Source organism: Anas acuta, chromosome 27 (genome assembly GCF_963932015.1).
Source record: "Anas acuta chromosome 27, bAnaAcu1.1, whole genome shotgun sequence".
In the NCBI taxonomy this organism is placed as follows: domain Eukaryota; kingdom Metazoa; phylum Chordata; class Aves; order Anseriformes; family Anatidae; genus Anas; species Anas acuta.
In genome coordinates, this window is record NC_089005.1 from 2,474,497 (window position 1) to 2,494,323 (window position 19,827).

The window sequence follows — 19,827 nt, forward strand, 5'->3', positions numbered from 1 at the left end:
GGAGGGGAGGAGCCGGGGAGGCGGAGCAGGGGAAGGGCCGGGGGGAGGCCGCCCCCCCGGCCACGTTGTGCCGCCGGGGCTTTATAAGGGGCGGCGGGCGGCGGAGCAGCGCCGTGTTGCCCCCGGAGTGTCCCCAGCCATGAGCTACACGATGGAGCCCTTGGGCAACCCCTCGTACCGGCGGGTGACCGAGACCCGGGCCACCTACAGCCGTGCCAGCGCCTCCCCGTCCAGCGGCTTTCGCTCGCAGTCGTGGTCGAGGGGCTCCGGCAGCACCGTGTCGTCCTCCTACAAGCGCCCCAACCTCGGAGCCTCCCGAGCCCCCTACGGCTCCACGGTGCTGAGCTCCGCCGACAGCCTCGACGTGAGCCAGTCGTCGCTGCTCAACGGGGCGGCCGAGCTGAAGCTGAGCCGCTCCAACGAGAAGGAGCAGCTGCAGGGGCTCAATGACCGCTTCGCCGGCTACATCGAGAAGGTGCACTACCTGGAGCAGCAGAACAAGGAGATCGAAGCGGAGCTGGCGGCCCTGAGGCAGAAGCACGCCGGCAGGGCGCAGCTGGGCGATGCCTACGAGCAGGAGCTGAGGGAGCTGCGAGGAGCCCTGGAGCAGGTGAGCCACGAGAAGGCGCAGATCCAGCTGGACTCGGAGCACATCGAGGAGGACATCCAGCGCATGCGGGAGCGCTTCGAGGATGAGGCGAGGCTGCGTGACGAGACGGAGGCCACCATCCGTGCCCTGCGCAAGGAGATGGAGGAGGCCTCGCTCATGCGGGCAGAGCTGGACAAGAAGGTGCAGTCACTGCAGGACGAGGTGGCCTTCCTGAGGGGCAACCACGAGGAGGAGGTGGCCGAGCTGCTGGCGCAGCTGCAGGCGTCCCACGCCACGGTGGAGAGGAAGGACTACCTGAAGACCGACCTCACCACGGCGCTGAAGGAGATCCGCGCCCAGCTGGAGTGCCAGTCCGACCACAACATGCACCAGGCCGAGGAGTGGTTCAAGTGCCGCTACGCCAAGCTGACGGAGGCGGCCGAGCAGAACAAGGAGGCCATCCGCTCCGCCAAGGAGGAGATCGCCGAGTACCGGAGGCAGCTGCAGTCCAAGAGCATCGAGCTGGAGTCAGTGCGTGGCACCAAGGAGTCGCTGGAGAGGCAGCTGAGTGACATCGAGGAGCGCCACAACAACGACCTCACCACCTACCAGGTGCCGGGGGGGGGTTGGGGATGGAGGGGTGGGGGTGTTGTGGGGAGATGGAGCCACCTTCTGGGTGCTGAGTGTGGTGCGGGGTCGGTGCTGGTGAGAAGGGGGGGGTCTGTGGGGTCTGGGGTCCTGTCAGCATGTTCCTAAAAGTCAGTCCTGAACTTCTCTTGCTCTCAGCGTGTGTGGCTTTGTCACAGGGGCTTTCTTGTCTCCGCTGCAGGACACAATTCATCAGCTGGAAAATGAGCTTAGGGGAACCAAGTGGGAAATGGCACGTCACCTGAGGGAATACCAGGATCTCCTCAATGTCAAGATGGCCCTGGATATTGAAATTGCTGCGTACAGGTACAGTAGGGTCGTTGCAGACATGTCTGGAATATTAATAGCACTGCAGATGCTGCTGCTCTGAGAAGCCGTACCACGGATGAGAAATAGCTGCATGCAGTGAACACAACTCAAATTAGGGCTTGACTAAATTACTGCAAGCCTTTCCAAATCTAGGCAGACCCTGGAAGGGCTGCAGTAAGGAGGCAGAGCTCACTGGGGACCAGCTTGCTGGTAATGAGTGGCGAAGCTCCCGGTGCGCTCAGTGACACCAGGATGGTGTGACTCAGTGCAGTGGCACCCTGGTGCTGCATTCTGCCCTTGTTTACAAAAGCAGAAGACGAAGCAAAAGACAAGCTTATTTTTAACTCCTGCTTGCTTTGCATATGCCAAGCAAGTGGTGCTTGTCATCTGAATTCCCTTTTATCACTTGAGAGAGACGGTGTACTTGCTTGATCACAGTTTCAGGCAGGGACTGAATCTGCTTGTCAGAAACACTTTTGCTTTTCTTGCTCAACTTTCCTCTCGCATCCACTCTAATCTAGAGCAGGAAAACTGCTTGCTATTGCCATCACCTGGCAGACTTTTTTTAGGCTCTTTTGCATCACTTCAGAACTCTAATCAGAACCACTGATTTTTCTGGGTCACAGGCTTAGATGAAAAACATGCCTCTGAATACAAGAAAAGTCAACATAGAAAGCATCTTCAAATCCCTTTAAATTCCTGAGGCTGTTCAGACAAACACAGGTTCCCTAGGGTCTATAGCTGTTTGCTGCCAAAGATCACTTGAATAAACCAAAGTCTCTGAAACCTCCTATTTTCAAAGCTACACAAGAAGAATGGATGCCCAGACTATTGCACTAGAGCCGTGCTCTAGCTGGCTTTGAAAGAGACAATATTTAGTTTGGGACCTTTGGCTGCATTCAGTTCTCAGTTCACCTGAGTCATAATGCAGCCCAGGCAGCTGATCAGCTTGAGTTCTTGATGCTAAAGATGAATTACCACCTATGGCCGATCGGTTGCATGTTTGCCACATGCAAGGCAAGCCAGAAGGTGTTTGCTAAATATGAATTTACTGAAAGAACTGATTTGAGGAAAGCAGAACTCAGGCTGTGAGCGATGGATTGTGCTGATCAGCTCTAGCATATTCTGCAAAACTGTTTTCATCCTGCTGACAGAGGGAGATATTCTAATAGCTGCCCCTTATGTTGAGTTTCTGTGCTCACTGTTTTTCTTGCTCCTGACTCCTTTAGGAAGCTGCTGGAGGGTGAAGAGACAAGATTCAGTGCCTTCTCTGGAAGCATTACTGGGCCCATATTCACACACAGACAACCATCTGTCACAATAGCATCAACCAAAATACAGAAAACAAAAATCGAACCACCAAAGCTGAAGGTCCAGCACAAATTCGTAGAAGAAATCATTGAAGAGACAAAAGTAGAGGATGAGAAGTCTGAAATGGAAGATGCCCTAGCAGCTATTGCAGAAGAAATGGCAGCGAAGGCCCAGCAAGAAGAACAGGAGGAGGAGAAGGCAGAAGAAGCTGCAGAGGAAGAAGCTGTTTCTGAGAAGGCAGCTGCAGAACAGGCAGCTGCACCTGAGGAAGAGGAGAAGGAGGAAGAGGCAGAGGAAGAAGAAGCTGCGAAATCTGATGCAGCAGAAGAAGGAGGCTCTGAAAAAGAAGAGATAGAGGAAAAGGAAGAAGGGGAGGAGGCTGAGGAAGAGGAGGAAGAAGCTGAGGCCAAGGGCAAAGCTGAAGAGGTAGAAGCAAAGGTCGAGAAGGTCAAAACACCTCCCGCAAAGTCACCCCCTAAATCTCCCCCTAAATCCCCTGTAACTGAGCCGGCCAAGGGAGTCCAGAAAGAACCTGCTGCAGAAGCAGTAAAGGAACAGAAAGTGGAGAAAGGTGCCGAGAAGGCAGCCAAGGAGGAAGAGAAAGCAGCATCTCCAGAGAAGCCAGCCACACCAAAGGTAACCTCCCCGGAGAAGCCTGCGACACCGGAGAAGCCCGCCACCCCAGAAAAGCCTGCAAGCCCAGAGAAGCCTGCGACCCCGGAGAAAGCAGTCACCCCGGAGAAGCCGGCGAGCCCGGAGAAGCCCCGCTCTCCAGAAAAACCAGCAACCCCGGAGAAGCCCCGCTCTCCAGAAAAGCCGGCGACCCCAGAGAAGCCCCGCTCTCCGGAGAAGCCAGCTTCCCCAGTCAAAGACGAGAAGGCCGCGGTGGAGGAGACCGTCACCGTCACAAAGGTAACAAAAGTTAGCGCGGAGGTCGAGGCCTCCAAGGAGTCCAGGAAAGAAGACATTGCAGTGAATGGGGAGGTGGAGGAGAAGAAGGAGGAATCCAAAGAGGAGGAGGAAGACAAGGGGGTGGTCACCAATGGCCTAGACGTGAGTCCAGTTGACGATAAGGGTGAGAAAATCGTAGTAACCAAAAAAGCAGAGAAAATCATTAGTGAAGGAGGGGACAGTACAACCACATACATCACGAAGTCTGTGACAGTCACTCAGAAGGTAGAGGAACATGAAGAAAGCTTTGAGGAGAAATTAGTGTCCACCAAGAAAGTGGAGAAAGTTACTTCACATGCTGTAGTAAAAGAGATGAAAGAGTGAATTAAATAAATTATAGCTAAATTAAAAAAAAAAAAATCAAAGAGCTTGGGTCGGTGCAAAAGGTTAAGCCATATGACAGCTGCAAAATGCATGTGAGTGACGGCTTTAAAGCAGAATGGGTTCTCTCATGGAGGCTCCAGACACACAGTATTTTACTTTTTTGTGCAATATAGGGGAGGGGGGGGGAATGCATGCAGGCTCAAGATGTACTCCCTCCACAGAGCTTGGGGAACTAAAATAAAAAATAAAAATTAAAAAAAAAAAATACTAATAATAGTGCATGAGATGAAATGTGCAAAGGAAGCTTTTGAATTTCCTGAGCTGTTGGAGGGACATATCTGAGGAACGACTTAAGATGTATTATGCAAAGAACAAACTGAGCCAAAAACAAACAGAAAACAGTACTAGAATATTCATGAGAACCAGAACTCTCCTAGCCTTAAAAAAAAAAGCTACTTATAAATAATTATGTTTACCTCACTGGTGCAATTAGGGTGGACTTTTGCTCATGGGAGAACCTAGTCGACATGCACAGTACGCAACCTTTTGTTGTTTGATGTAAAACCGTCACAGCAGTTCTTGCTCAATAAAGGTCAATACTGAAAACATGACTTGTCTGGTGATTCTCTTCAAACTCAAACCCTTCCCTCAAATAAGGTATTCATACTGACCAGCAGGGTGGGGGGGGGGGGTTGAAAAGGCACTTGAGCTTTTCCTTCTCTGCATTTTCTCATTAAGAAAACAAATTCCTACAGCATGGTTAAGTAATACTAATACTTGAGCTGGTTTAAGCAAATATGAGCCATATGCCCTGGTTTCTAGAGAAAAGTGGGATCTATTGAATTCTAGGGGTTGGCCTTTTGGTGCTTGGAGGGGTTGCAGTCCCTCTTGCTAATAGGGGAAGGGGTCTCTAAGCCACGTGCTGCTAGCTCAGCTTGTCTGAGCAATCCTGCTTGTATTACTTGTGAAAGTGTTGGGCTGGCTCTGCATACTGGTCTCAATGCTTAAGGAAAGCCTTAAAGATGGGGTAATTTCCAGATCATTCCTTGACTTTCATGAGACAGTACCATACCTGTTAATCACAAGTGGTCATGATTATCTTCTGTGACACACATTTGTGACTTAATGGGTCTTTGCTCACTTAAATCATCTCAGCCCTGACACTATGTATTCATAAAAAGGTAGTAGGTAGCAGCTTTTATTTTTTCCTTTCCTTCCTTAATTCTGTGGGAACGTCCTTCTCATCACCTCCCTGTCTCAAATGATCCACAAGGAAATCTGTCTCTAAACTCAAAATTGAGGGCAAATAATTTCCTAGAAAAAGGAAACTGTCCCAGAGATGACATTGCACTGGGCATCAAAAATATCCCTGACTCTTTTTTTTTTTTACATATTTGTTCACCTTAAAATAACTGTAGAAAGGAAACCATTCCACAGCCTGAACTGAGGCTAAGTAGAGTTCAGATCACACCTGGTATGACTGAGAAATAAAATCAAATTAAAGCTTTTTTGTTTTTATATAATTTCCAATAGAAAGGCCTTCTAAATGCTGGCCTATGTCTACTACCATTTGCAGGTTGGCTTCATTAAGAAGAAAGCCAGGTAAAAAGGCCCTTTAAAATCCCAATCCACGGAAATTAAATAGAGATAGCTGACACAAACAGAAAAAGAGGAGGGCCCCGACTAGGGTAATAATGTCTTATTATAGGATTAAGATTATGTTTATTTCAATTGCATTTTAAAAGGAAAACAAAGACTGCTTCTACTGCTTTACATGCCATAAATAGCAAAGAAATGCAAATCTTTTTTTTTTGTTCAGCTGCCTGGGTTTGGTGTATGAACTGTTCTGAAAGCTGTTGACTAATAGAGGGTCTGATCAAAATCCATGCTTTGCATAAGCTTTCCAATTCTTTGCCCTATCAATAATTGAAGATCAAGTAGATTTTAATTGGAAGGGTTACTCATGTTCTTCACTGGAGAAAATGTAAAAACTCCACAATAGAAACGTCTTTCAAATAAATGCGAATGCCTTTGTGTAGCAAAGTAATGAATGTTTCTCCTGCTGATATCAATAATGGAAAGCTGTGCTCAACAGATTGCTGCTTGAGTGACGTTTAATTAAAGCAAAGTAAGCAAATTAAATGGCAGCTTCTCTGTAGCGAGCTTATTTGTGAAAGTTACATGCATATATGGATGTAAAAATATCTATACCTTTATGAATAAAATGTTAACGAGCCCAGACCCACTCCCCTGCCATCAGTGCTCCCAGAATCTGCTAAAATGTCATGAATTGTGAAGCCAATGGGCTACCCCTCAGCACGAAAAGTTGGACATCTTCAGCATCAGGACAAAGAAGGGTCACCTTGTACAATTAATTAAATTTTGACATCAGTGAGAAACTCGCAAACATCTTGCTAACGTGTGCTTACACAGGTGCAGGTGGGATCCCAAACTGACTTGCTCTTTTTTAAGTTATGCTTTCTTTTCAGTTCTGGTAGGAGACAGGTACAAGGACAAAACCTAGAAATTAATGTTTGTGTTGCTAAATGCAGCCAAGAGACCAGAGTTTTACAGAAAGAAATGACAGCCATTGAAGTAAGGCAAACTCATGGGCTACTCATTGGCATATTACAAAATACTCTCTTCCTCCCCTTTTCCACACAAAGCATATTTCAGCCTTTAGTTATTATCCACAACTGCACTTCTTTTCTCTGTATGCTTTAACATACAATTTTTTTTTTAATTATTATTATTATTTTTAGTTTGGTCTATTTCCCACTGCAAATGTTTCCGTCAAATCCTAAGAGAAATAAGCAACCAGTTAGCACATTTCTAAATATTTATAAAACTATAAGATCTGGTTAATATTTAATTTTGCCAAGAGGTTTTGTCTACTGACATCTGCAATCAAACAGTTTCAAAAGATAGCATAATTCCAGGGCAGAGATGCATAAATAGTATGTTATTTGCCTGTTCTGCACCAATTATTTCTTGAGACTGTGTACAACCACTGAAGGGATTAATTATTTTCAGACACAGGAGTACATTAATCAGTACAAAAGACTCTGTAAAAGGAAAAACAACAATTAATGGATGCTATCTGTGAAGATCTATGTGTTTGACTTACGGGGGGCCATCAAGACCCCCTGTGACTTCGGGAACCGGAGGGCTCTAAAACGGGGATTTTGTGCCTTATCAGGTTGAAGGAGCTATGATTAAGACATTTTCAGCATCCCAGAGCTAAAATCCAGGCAGAAACAAAATCAGAAGTGTTATAAAACAGAAATAGGTTGCGTTTGCCAGGGTGCTGAGTCAGGCACTAGAATTTTCTCCACACATCAGGGTCTGTGCTTTTACCATGCACTAGTGGGCTTTTCCCTTCTCTGTTCGGGACAGAACCACCCTCAGTTAAGCCAGGAAGGCAGAAAATGATGAATTGTCAATTATTCAGTTACCAAAAAGTTAATTCTTAGAATCTGGGTATTATACCCATAAAACTTTTCCTCTTGCCAGGTAGAAGGGGAAGTGTGTGTGGAGAAGAAAAGCCCTTAGGACCTCCTCGTGTTTGTCTTCCCACTGACAAGATCTCGGCCTGGTGCAGACCCCATCTGCCTGAAGGCCAGAGGAAGGACAGCCTTGCTGCTTTACTCGCAGCTGCAACTTGGGTTAAAGTTTCTACCGTGTCTCCCTCTGCCTGCTTTTACTGCATTGCGTCAAAGCCAGCTCCTGGATTTTCTGAGGTAAAGCAAGTGTTGCCAGCAGGATCTCCACAACCCCAAGAGCATCCCGGCACACAGACGCATGCTTCCACCCTCTCTCTCTCCAGTTTCCCTCAGGAGCTGGGCAGGACTGGGGGTAACAAATCAGGCCGGATGGCCCCTACAGCTTGTAACCCTCTGCAGCTCACTGCCACGGCTGTGACTCACACATTTCCCACAAGAGTCGTGAAATCTCTCCTTTAGCTGCAATGCATTAAAAATAACGCAGGGAGCGGGGAGCGGGCCGAGACACACTGCAGGGAGGACTCTGTTTTCTGGTGTCCCTCTGACTGTGCTGGTTTGAGAGCATCCCTTAGCAGCCTGGCTGCCAAGATTTGGAAAGCCGCAAGCTGTGTCGCTTCCCAGAAGTGAAAGGGATGCAAATGACTAAGTGAAGAAAAGGTTCATCTGCAGGAGAAGACATGAGATAAGAAGCAAAATCAGATATTGCAAAGTCAGGAGGCGCAGTGCTTGGAGAATAGGAGGATAGGGGCAGTGGTTTTAATATATGCTGATCTATTTTAACTGTGGTTTGGCTTTAATGGCTGTGATGAGCTCTGATCTGGCACATAGCATGCTTTTTGCTCTGCAGGAGCAGCTTCTCTCTTCCTAAAGTGCCACGCTAAGCATTTTCTGATAGGGCACTTTGGTGAATTTCCAGGTGCCATCTCCTGCACTCCACCTTGTGTTGCGTTAGAGCTGGGGGTGTCACATACCAAAAGGAGCAGCTCTGCCACCCTGCTGGCCCCTCTGCAAAGCTTGATGCCAGTGGCACAGCTGGGTTTCTTGTCCATGGCACCAAAAGTACCTGCTGGGGGGACACCCACATCTGCCTGGTGAGTCTGCATAAACACAGAAAACTCTTCTCCGTAGAGGCGGACAAGCCTCTATGGAAAGCAGAGGGGAGGTGTGGAAGAAAGGCTTAAAAGAGATTGTTGAAGAAAAAGGGGTATGATTTGCTTACTTGCCTTCTGGTTCTCAAAAGCATCAAAAATACAAAAAATAAGAAGAAAAAATAAAAACAAATAAATAAACAGTATTCAGAAATGCTGTCTGGACTCTCTGAAAACAAGTTACTGAATTACTCCATACAAGTACAAAGCTCTGTCTCCTGAACAGTTTCGCCAAAGGCTTCCTTTCTCCTGCTGTTTTTCATGGGATCACAGAAGGAAAGAATTGCCTTGAGCACTTACCTCATCCGCCTTCTTTATAACTCTTTAAGCAGCAGTACATGCTTTTGGAACATCCCTAAAATTTGTATAAAATACTTCTCTCTGAAAATAGTCATTGAGGAGAGCCAATGCAAATCAGACAATGTCATGAAGTCAGCGTAGAAAATTAAAAGGTACCCCAGAATGTTACGTAAAAATCCATCTAGCTAAACGTGTCTGAGAAGGCTGCAGCCCCATGATGACTGTTCTACTCTAGCTTTACATAAGTAGAAGCATATTTTTAATGGTTTAATTTGCAGTCTTGGCACAAGGTTAAGTTATAGGCATCAACTTTAGCTAACTGAAAATAAATAGGCTCAGGCTTGGCATTTCTTTCAGAATTGCCAGGCTTTGCTGCTGTGAGCTGTTCCTATTTTGTGCCTGATCACACTTTGTGAGACTTTTCTTCGGTTCATATTGAAAACTTTAAAAGGCCCTGATAAATTATCAGTAGAGAATGAGCCTCAAGTCCATAGTGATAGAACTTAAGACAGCAGACTGGGGGAAGACAGCTCCCACTCAATTGTCAGAGACTGCCACACCCCCATCTTTTAAAAACAAAGAAACTACAACAAGGTGTTAAGACAGACCTTGTTCCAAACCTTGTCAGCAGTCATTTTCCCCTTTCATCACTGAATCTACCCAGTGTTTTTTCACCAGTATCAGTTTGTATATTAATTAGAATTCTTCCATAAGACAAGAGTTTGTTCATACAAGACTAGCAAATCCAAAGCTAACAGCCCATTCAGATTGCGGTGTATTTTTATAATTAAAATGTCCTGTGAACATACATCCACAGCACAAACAAATGCCCTTATTGCTTTATCCACATATCAGTGCTCCAATGTATCTGCTTGGGACAGAATCATTCAACAGGCTTGAAAGATGCGTGCAATACACCACTTTATCTATCATTTGTAAGTGCATTAATGACAAAGGACACATACTACAAGGAATCTGTGTAAGCATTTCTGTAACTTTATTGACTAGCTTTATTGCACATACTTATTGAAGCCTCCATTTTGCCCACCCAAGGTTTCCATAATTATTTTAAATGCAAGTTAAAGATAACTTTCATTCCATGACTTATTTTTTCCTTTTAGAATTTTAAGATTCTGAATCACCCAAATAGGACATAACCCCTGAATTCATACGTGTAGACCATGCAGCACTCAGGGAGCAAGCCAGTGGGTGCTCTGCAAGCATACTGATACTCCGCATAGAGAAACATCATAGATCATTAACTTTAAACCTCAGTGGTCACTGAATTAAATATGTGAGACTGCAATTTTAGCTCAGTCAATCATAGTTTAACTTGATGAGAAAGCTGGACTGCCTTAGAAATTAAGCTTTCTTCTTCACTTCAGTCTCTTCCTTTCCTGCTGCCTCTTTCTCTTCCTTTTCTTCCTCACCAGTTTCCTCAGCAGTTTCTTGAGACTCCTCTCCTTCTTCAGCTGCTGTTTCTTCCCCTTCTTCATCACCCTCTTTGGCTTCTTCAGATTCTTCCTTCGCACCTTTGAAAAGCGAGAAGAAACATTTCTCATCTCCTACACTGCTTCAGACTAGTTCCTAGCCCCAATTCCACAGAAGCCAGCATACCTGCACCCTTCATCTCCATCCATTTGGATGACAGCCAACCTAAACTTCATGACTCTAGCAACTGATTTCTGGATGAAAGCAGCAACATATCTAGGACTTCTAAGGTGATTGACAAAGTTACACAGCCAGTTTATTCTAAATTTCAGGGGGAGGGAAATATTTTAGAGGTCTTTTAGAAATCAGTCTTGAAAAATAGTGATTAACTGTAGATTCAATGCTTTAAACCTTATTCAAAGATCTGAGTTCAAGAAGGACTCTTGCTATTATCCTTCAATTGGCTCTTAGCTGTACTTCCATTATGATCTGATTTTATTAATAAAATTATAATTAATCATGTTAAACTCAATTAGCCCAATGGTAACCAATGCATTTCAGATACATTTAGGTTAAAGCCTTCAGAGCTATAATGTTGCTCTTACATTTTAAAAAGGTGAGTTTAAGTAAATTGGGGGACAGCAAGTGGCATATACTTTGGTTGAAGAAAACAAGAAAGCTACCTAGACCTCAGGGAACAGGAGCTGCTGTCCACTGAACCCAATGCTTACATCCAGACATCAGGTGATGTTCCCATTATCCTAGGCTACTCTGGGAATTAGTATTTATTTCAGGATGTTCTTGCTATTCATTCAAGGATGTCTGAAATAGACATATTGCTTGCTGCCAGCATTAGTTGCTTTTAAAGTATTGCATTAAGTTTTGTAAGAATGAGAAACAGCCAGCAGTTTCCAAAGGGCTAGAACCAGTCCTAAAATCTTCCTGGCACTAAACATTTACCTTACCTTCTATTCTAAATCCAGGTGTACTTGCTCAAATGCTACATGCTTGATCTCACATGCTTGTTAATAGTCAGTGAGAAAAGCCTATTAATTAAGCCTAGTTCCTAAGATTTCTGGGTTTTATCCCATATGAGCAGGGTGAAACATGGAAGAGAGGGGTTTGAAAGTAACTAAGTACCTTCCTCCTCTTCTTCAGCCTCTTCACCTCCTGCTTCTTCCTCCTCACCTTCTTCTTTCTCTTCCTCCTCACCTTCCTCTGCTGGGGCTGCCTTGGCTTCTCCTGCTTTAGCAGCCTCAATTGTTTCCTCTATTTCAATCTGTTCTTCCTGGACATGACTAGAATAATAGGTGGGGAAGGAACGGGTTGTCATCAGGTAGGAACTGGACTGGAGGCCACTGTATGCAGACCTGCCAAAAGTCGGGGCAGCCTGGGTGTAGCCACTGGTGATGCTTCCAACGCTAGTGAAGCTGAGTCGGGTCTCTTCACCTTCCAGCAGTTTTCTAGCAGGAAAAAAAAAAAGGCAAGCATCTTAGCTCTGCTGCAGTGGTATTCAGCAAACTCAGCTATGGACAAGTGTACCATTATTATGCTTTGAGCAGCCACATGCCCTAGGGACTGCATACTACCTAGAGTGCAAATACATAATGAATAATAGTATTCTTGTCTTCTTGGTATAAATTAAATTTAAATTGTGTATTACTGTGGAATTAGTACTTGTTAGAAGTAGTAAAAAAAACAAGATTTGTTTTCTACAGAAGGTAAAGATACATCTGTATTTTGGTAACCTGTGAAGTTCCAGAGAACAATGCAGACGTAACAACTCCATGTTACACCTGTAAACCTTGTCTAACACCTAACCACTTTCGGTATTTCCCTCTGTGGCATTCACAGAAACTGTTTCAGCATTTATGATTTCTATCACTATCTGGGTTAAAACATTGAACGGTTATTTAAAAGCAATTATTCTGTGAAAGAACTCACAAGTAATCTCCTACTAAGCAATTAGAGAGAAATCCCATTGTTGAAAACGTGTAAGGGATTTCTAGTTCTGAAAACATAGCTGCCTGTTTTAAGGAGTTTTACTGATCTAAAAACAGGCTTTAGGCTCAGGGATCTCTTTGCTCTATGAGTACAGCATTGTATATGCATACTATAATACTCGTATTTGCTACACAGTGCAGATTTTGCTTAGAGAAAGCTTTACTTAAAAGCACTGCTTCTTTCCATGCAAGACATTTAAGAAAATCTGATTGAACTCTGCTATCTCTGATACTTTCAGCTAGAGGAACAAAAACAGTTCTCTTATAGAAAAAGGGGAACCTGATCCAAGATTGATTTAAGCATCCTCCCTATCATACCTGTATGCTGCAATCTCAATATCCAGGGCCATTTTCACATTGAGCAGGTCTTGGTATTCCTTTAAGTACCGAGCCATTTCACTCTTCGTGGTTCGCAACTCATTCTCTAATTTGTTGATTGTATCCTGTTGGAAGCAAGAACATTGACAGTGCACAAGCCTCAGGATTTCCCTGTCTAGCAACGCCACCTGCCAAGGCATTCCTGCAGCCCTTGCAGCTTAACCTTGCTGCAGCAGACTGTCAGCCCCCTCACACCGCTCCCCAGCAGGTCCTCCCCACCCCTCCCTCTGCACCCTACCACAACCCTAAGCACCCAATTCCCACTACTTAAAGACTGAAGCATTCACAAGGGTTAAATATACTTCATTTTAGCATCTAGGTTGTTTCCCCTTATGCTTTTTGGAGCATTCATTTACCTTTTTGACAGCAGCTCACCACAGTACACCCAAGACCACCCCCGCGTTATGCACCAAGCGGTGCTGTGGGCTGAAAGACAGCCTGTGCTCACCTGCAGTGCCGAGATGTCAGCACTCTGCTTTTCCTCCAGCTCCTGCAGCTGCTTCTCCAGCGCCTCATTCATGCCGCGGGTGGCCTCAATCTCCAGCGTCTTGGCCTTCAGGAGACGGCGGCTCTCGGACACCTCGTCCTTGGCAGCACGGACAGCGTCGGTGTTCTTGGCAGCGCTCTCGCTGAGGACGGTGAAGCGGCTGCGGAACCACTCCTCGGCGTTTTGCATGTTGCGGGCCGCCAGCTTCTCATACTGGGCACGGATGTCCCGCAGCGCAGCTGAGAGGTCAGGCTTGGCCGACACGTCCATCTCGACGGAGAGGTGAGCATACTGGATCTGAGCCTGCAGCTCGGCCAGCTCTTCCTCGTGGACCTTCTTGAGGAAGGCCAGCTCATCCAGGAGGCTGTCCACACGCTTCTCCAGCTCGGCCCGAGCCAACGCTGCCTCATCGGCGCCCTTGCGGACCTCCAGCAGCCTGGCCTCAGCATCCTCCCTGCTCAGCACCTCTTCCTCGTAGCGGGCCTGCAGTCCCCGCAGCGTCTCCTCCAGGCTCTCCCGCTCGCCCTGCAGCGCCTGCTTCTCGCTCGTCGCCTCCTCAGCAGCCAGGCGCAGCTCACGGATCTCCTGCTCATACAGGGCTCGGAAGCGGGATGGCTCAGCGTGCTTCTGCCTCAGCACCAGCAGCTCAGCCTCCAGCACCTTGTTCTGCTGCTCCAACTCGTGCACCCGCTCGATGAAGCAGGCGAAGCGGTCGTTCAGGTCCTGCAGCTGCGCCCGCTCCTGGCTGCGGATGGACTTGAGGTCGTTGCTGATGGCCGCCACCTGGCTCAGGTCGAGGCTGTCCACCGAGTGCAGGAGGGAGCCTGAGGCGCTGGAGGCGGCGTAGCTGCGGCGAACCGACACGGAGGAGACGGGCGCCGAGAGGCTGGAATATGCCGAGCGCCCCGAGCTGTAGCCGCCGCTGCTGCTCCGCATCGTGGAGACGTGGAGCCGCGAGCTGTCGGCATAGCGGCGCTTGTAGGAGGGGAAGAACGGGTCGTAACCGTACGAGCTCATGGTTGCAGGGGGGCCAGCGACTGCTCTGCGGCTCGGCGCCGCCCGACGGCCCCTATTTATTGTCGGGGAGGACGGGCTGGCGCAGCCGCCAGGCGGGGACGGGGAGGGACGCGGCGGCTGAAGGACGGCCCCGCTTGGTTCAGGGCGGCTCTGCGGGGGGGTTGGAGGCGAGGGGGCTGTGGTCGAGGCTTCCCACTGCTCGTTTGTCCCTCCTCGGGTGGGTCTGAGGTAGGCAGGGTGCCCTCGGGGCTGCGTTCCCTCACGACCTCCTCAGGTTTAGCCCTAGGGCGCTGCGCGGCGCCATTTTGCGCCTGGTCGCCCCTTCCCGCCCAAAGCCCCCTGAGGGAGGTGGCAGGGGGTTGTTGTAAACCCCCGCCATAGCCAGGGCCTGAGGAGGGCTCGGGTTATCGGTGGGGCTGGGGGTTTACAACACTCACCTGTACCTCAGAAAGCTTAGAATACATGTCTAAATAGCATTTTTTTCTCCTAGCTTATTTGCAGTTCTCACGAGGTGCGTATGCTCTTCAAGCTCCTGCTGTGCTCACTATGTATCTCCTCACAAATGGTTCTTAATAACCAGGTAATTACACGAATTAAGAAACTAATATGAGGTGTAGTTTGCTCTTAGAGCAGGAAAGAAGTAAATGTCTAGCCATCTAGCTTTGCTTTCTATATTTCTTGAAATTCTGTGGAGGCAAGTTTGAGATGTGGACAACAGGGATTGAATACTTAATCTTTCATAACCTGACTACAGTGGATACTGAAACTGGACAGCTGCCTTGCAGCTACAGATGATACAGATTATTAGCCACCGATTGAGTAAAACCAATTGCAGTAGAGATTCATCTAAAAGTAAGGTTGCCAAAACATTTTTTGGGATGCTCCAAAAGGTGTTGATAACTTAATACATGTAATATATGTAAATGAAGCTGACTGTCACTAATTACAGTAGTACCCAAATATTTTGGGTACAGAGATGCGCTTGCTTAATATGAATCATCTAATAAAAGTAAGACAGAGTGGATTTCATCATGTTTCCTTCTATAGTCTAGTGCTCTCAGGCACAACGTTACCTGTTGTGTGTTGTCATTTCCACAGGTCATAGTATACTTGAATATAAAGAATGTTAACCTGTGAAGGGTAGTTTCCATCAAAGATACAAAGGTATAAGCTCTTTTTATCTGAGCTCATGCTGGAGAGAATTAAGTAAGCAAAGAACAAATAAAGACATGCATCGCTACCTCACAGTAAATCTGATGAGATTTTATTTTGCAAATATGAAGTGTTCACATGAAGATTGATGGAAATGCTCTCAACTCATAAGAATTGCAAGTGAGGCTTCAAGTTTTATTCAAAAAAATTTGGTAGCAGTTACATTCATGCTTGTTATTTGTGTATTAAATATGCAGAATACAGTAGCAGCACAGGCGTGGTTTTATGTGCTAATAAATTTTAGATTTAACTGAGTGGCTATTCTTGACTTTTGCCCAAAAAAGGTAGCTTGCGTATCTTGCAGAGCACCCAGGGAAGTAAATGAGTAGTATAGACATCATAGCAGGTGGGATGATTTGCCAGTAGGCTTGGTCAGAGATTCATTGAGCTTCTAAATACAAGTTGTTAGGGGATACTCAAAAAATGGATACTGGCATATATTATTTCATGCCAATGGATTTGTTAACCTCCCCTACATTAAATTTTGAGCATAAGGTTTAAATATTAATAGTATCTATTATTATGCCATGTATTAATAAATTAATATGCCTCAACTTCTAAAATAACCTCTACTTTATATCACAGGAAAATAAGGTTTGTAATTGTAGCCTGTTAATTTTCTTTCCCATATCATTTTAAAGACATAAAATGAGTGCAAAACCCCTCCTTCTCCTCCAGTAGTGTGTGCTAGGAAGATGGGAAAGCATGTCTGCAGACAGCCGTGCAATGTTGAATTTCAGTGTTAGTCAGAGGTAAGGATGAAGCTTTCTTACTGTAATGAAAGGGAAACCACTGCTCAAGGCATCCTACCTTGGAAGTTCAAATTTCCAGGTACAGAGTAATGCTAATGCTGGTTCTCCCATTCTCTTTGTCTCCCTTTTGTTGCTTTTTGTCATAATGCAGAGCACAATCTGGCCTCTTGATATTTTTATTAGAAAAATCTCTAAAGTAGTAGCGAATAGAGGAACAGGATAAAGACTGGCTTCCAATTAGAATGAAATGGTCTGTGCTGTTTGCCTTGTCTGTGTTTAAGATTGCAGTGGGGAAAAAAAGCAGGCAGGTGGTCACTGGAGATGAGCTGAGTCACCCAGCTGCTTAGCATTACTTCCCTTTCCATCTGCTAAAGCTACCTACAGCTGCTGTCTTGCTGTTTTAATTAGGTGTGAGTCTCATGATTTCATGTAACATGGACTTTAGACAGAAGAATTGTAAGACCAGGTTCATCCCTTGGAAACCTCCACTAGGTTGGCTGACCTAAATAACGTAAATTGTCATGAATGATACTGAAATGACATTAATAACACAAAAAGTGGCCGCTGTGCAGTCGCATAATAGTGCTGCAGAAGCAAAAGCAAACATTTCTGACATTACTGTTTGCAAATTTCCCTCTGCTTCATATTATTTAGTTAACCTGTACCCAGGAGAAGTGTAGGTTTAGGGCCAAAGACTCTCCCGTGCTAGGGCTTTATGTGTACAGGGAAATAACTTGAATGCAAAACCAGAGCCTGTGAAGAATTTCCCTGAGCTGGAAAAGATTCATGCATTGGAATGTAGTGGGGCTTGCCTTTTGCTTATTTGCATCAAAGGTTGGTTTCCCCAGCAGAAAGTCTAACAGGTATGTTTGGGGTTGAGGTGCATGGCAGAATGAAGCGTGTATCATCTGCACCTGGTCTTATTTCAAAAGCATAAAATAAGCTGTGTCTGCTTGGTTTTGATTTACACAGAAACTGAGCATTCCCAAGTCAGAAGAGCAACAGCATTGTTTATCCTTTTAGATTTTTCTACTCAAGAAAGCAAAACTCTGATAGACTGGGGAATCAGGCGCTCCCACTTCTGAAAATTTCTCAACTGTGATGTAAATAACATACAATGTAAAATGATCTGGTGAGGGATGATGTGTGCTACCTATGCTTGCAAAGCAGGCAGCTGAGATATATTACACATAATTAAGTGTGATTAAGAAAGTTACTTTCTAGTGTTCTGTAATTGTTGATGAATTTACTGGAAATTCAAAAATGAACATATTTGCATTCCGTGACACCGTGTTTTATTGAATGATTTTTTTTTTTCTTAGTGATAAGATTGATCACAGCAATCCTGAAGGAGAAAGGGAAGAGCTGGAACGGGTCCACTGTAGCAGTCGATGCTGAGTGCCAGTACTTTACTGCTATGGGAATGCAGTAAAGCATGCATTCTGCTGAGAGGTCCCTATAGGTCCTTTTATTGATCTTACCACAGAGAGGTGTGTTGTAAAAACTGAATAAGAGAATTCTCATTGAAGCCCCCGAGAGCCTCAATGCTGAGAAAAGTCAGGTTAAGGATTTCAGTTTCCCTACAGTGCTTCCTTTGCTTACAGCTACTGTAAAACTCTTTAAAAACTCTTTAAAACTTCTGGGAAGGGATGAGGAGGCTAAAGAAATTTCTTTAGCTTTATTTTCATTTATGCTGCACCTTTGGGTTGTTTTGAAGCTTTGCTCATATGCTGAAGAGGTTTGAAAATGTCTATAGTAGGGCACTAATACTGTACCTATCAAGATTTTGAAAGGTGCAAGCAGGAGTAAGGGTTTTCTTTCTTTTTTCCTGGTGTTCATAATCCAGATCTTATTTATATATTTGAAATTATGTCACGATCTCTGAAGTACAAACAAAAATATGTTATTCTACTTTGATTCTCCTTATGCTGCTGCACTTTTCTTTTTTGAATTGGAATGAATCTTGCGTTTTGGGAAGTATGCTTCCTGTATTCCAAACAGCCCTTTTAATATGAGACAACACTAATATGAATTGTCAAAGCTCATAGGGAGTTTTGTCTGCAAGGACTGAAATACAGTATCTGAAAGACAAAAAAAAATGCTAATAAGTATTTAATTTATTTCTTTTGAACCGTTATTTGCTTTGGTTGTGCCATATATAGTAGGTGCCTGAGCAGCTTTCATTATTTTATTATTGCTTCCACCAATTCTGTTTTGCTGCACACAGTAACGTTAATTTGTTCACTTTGAGTTTGTTCTGCCACTTGATTACAAGAGCTGGAGGAAACAACCAGCCATCTGAGCTCCTTCAATGAATGCTTAATTAGAGGATTCATTAGCTTTGTTTACTCTTTGGATCAAGACTCCAAACTAGGCCACAAAATCTGATGGCAGATTACTTCTTGTGGTTAGATCTTAATTCCCAGAATCAATTAAATAGGTGATCTACATTTATCAGATTCCAGCAATTAATGATAAAAAGGTTCTTGGGCAAATGATCTGAAGCTACTTTGCCAGCTGCAGAACAACGTGCATGTCTTGAACAAGCCCACTCAGCCCATTCTGAAAGAGATTTATTCCTCTGCAAAATCTCATGAATGGGTCATCTGCCAACAAGAGAAGCAAGGAGTTAGACTCAGGCACATGGTAGGAGTTTGCCTAAGTTGGCACTGGCCCGTTGGCTTCACTGGAGCCCTGCCAGTTTAGGCTAGCTGAGGATCTGAGCCTCACCTTCTAAAACATTTTGTCTCCTTGTGGATGATCTTACACAAAGCTGTCACCTGAGAAGTGTTTTATGATGCCATAAAGTCCAAGAATAGTTGTTGATGCTCCGCTGTGCCATTATACGATTGTGCTTTCTGCTTGTGGTATGTACTTGCACGTGTGAAGCAATGAACTCAGATCTGAGGCATTCTCATCAGTACGAGTGATGTTAAGGGGCACAGGCAAAGTGAACCCTAAGTGTGTGCACCAGCAAGTTGTTCTGGGAGACCAGCTCTCACTACTGCACTTTTAAATGCTCAGTGATGATAATTATGTATATGTAGTGTTACTCTGTTAGTGATAAGTGCAAGGAAGAGGCTGCATACAGTTAAGAGCATACAAAAGGCTCATAAATCAGGCAGAGGCTCTATTTCCTTCCAAAAACCTTCCATTATGCGTGACAATAAAAATAAAATGGGAGTCAAAACCAGTATTTATTTGTGATCTGCAGGCATAATTGAAAAGTAGAGAGATCTTGTATCTGTGGTCTGCAGGAACCTGTGTGCACTGAGTACTCCATTATCAGGATGGGTTCGTCCTTTGGTCACAGAATCTAGAAGAACAGTTGAGGAATTCATCTGCTCTAACTCAATTATTTTTTGAAATTTTACGAGATTCTTCTTACTGCATAAGTAGCAATAAAATTTGTGGAGTGTACATAAAGCCACCTCTACCTTTAATATATATATAATCTTCCTGTG

The 19,827-nt window shown here is 45.1% G+C and overlaps 2 protein-coding genes across 2 annotated transcripts; one reads left to right on the plus strand and one right to left on the minus strand.

Annotated features, from left to right (window-relative positions):
- Positions 1-77: 77 nt before the first annotated feature.
- NEFM (neurofilament medium chain) lies at positions 78-4,740 on the plus strand. The gene is made up of 3 exons (XM_068662353.1): positions 78-1,201; positions 1,419-1,543; positions 2,776-4,740. The coding sequence occupies exons 1-3, from the start codon at positions 140-142 to the stop codon at positions 4,130-4,132; spliced, it is 2,544 nt and encodes an 847-aa protein (XP_068518454.1). The 5' UTR covers positions 78-139; the 3' UTR covers positions 4,133-4,740.
- Positions 4,741-10,057: 5,317 nt separating this feature from the next.
- On the minus strand, positions 10,058-14,442 carry NEFL (neurofilament light chain). Its single transcript, XM_068662470.1, has 4 exons — positions 13,344-14,442; positions 12,836-12,960; positions 11,655-11,977; positions 10,058-10,615 (listed from the first exon to the last, which is right to left on the minus strand). The coding sequence occupies exons 1-4, from the start codon at positions 14,397-14,399 to the stop codon at positions 10,446-10,448; spliced, it is 1,674 nt and encodes a 557-aa protein (XP_068518571.1). The 5' UTR covers positions 14,400-14,442; the 3' UTR covers positions 10,058-10,445.
- Between the last annotated feature and the right edge of the window lie 5,385 nt (positions 14,443-19,827).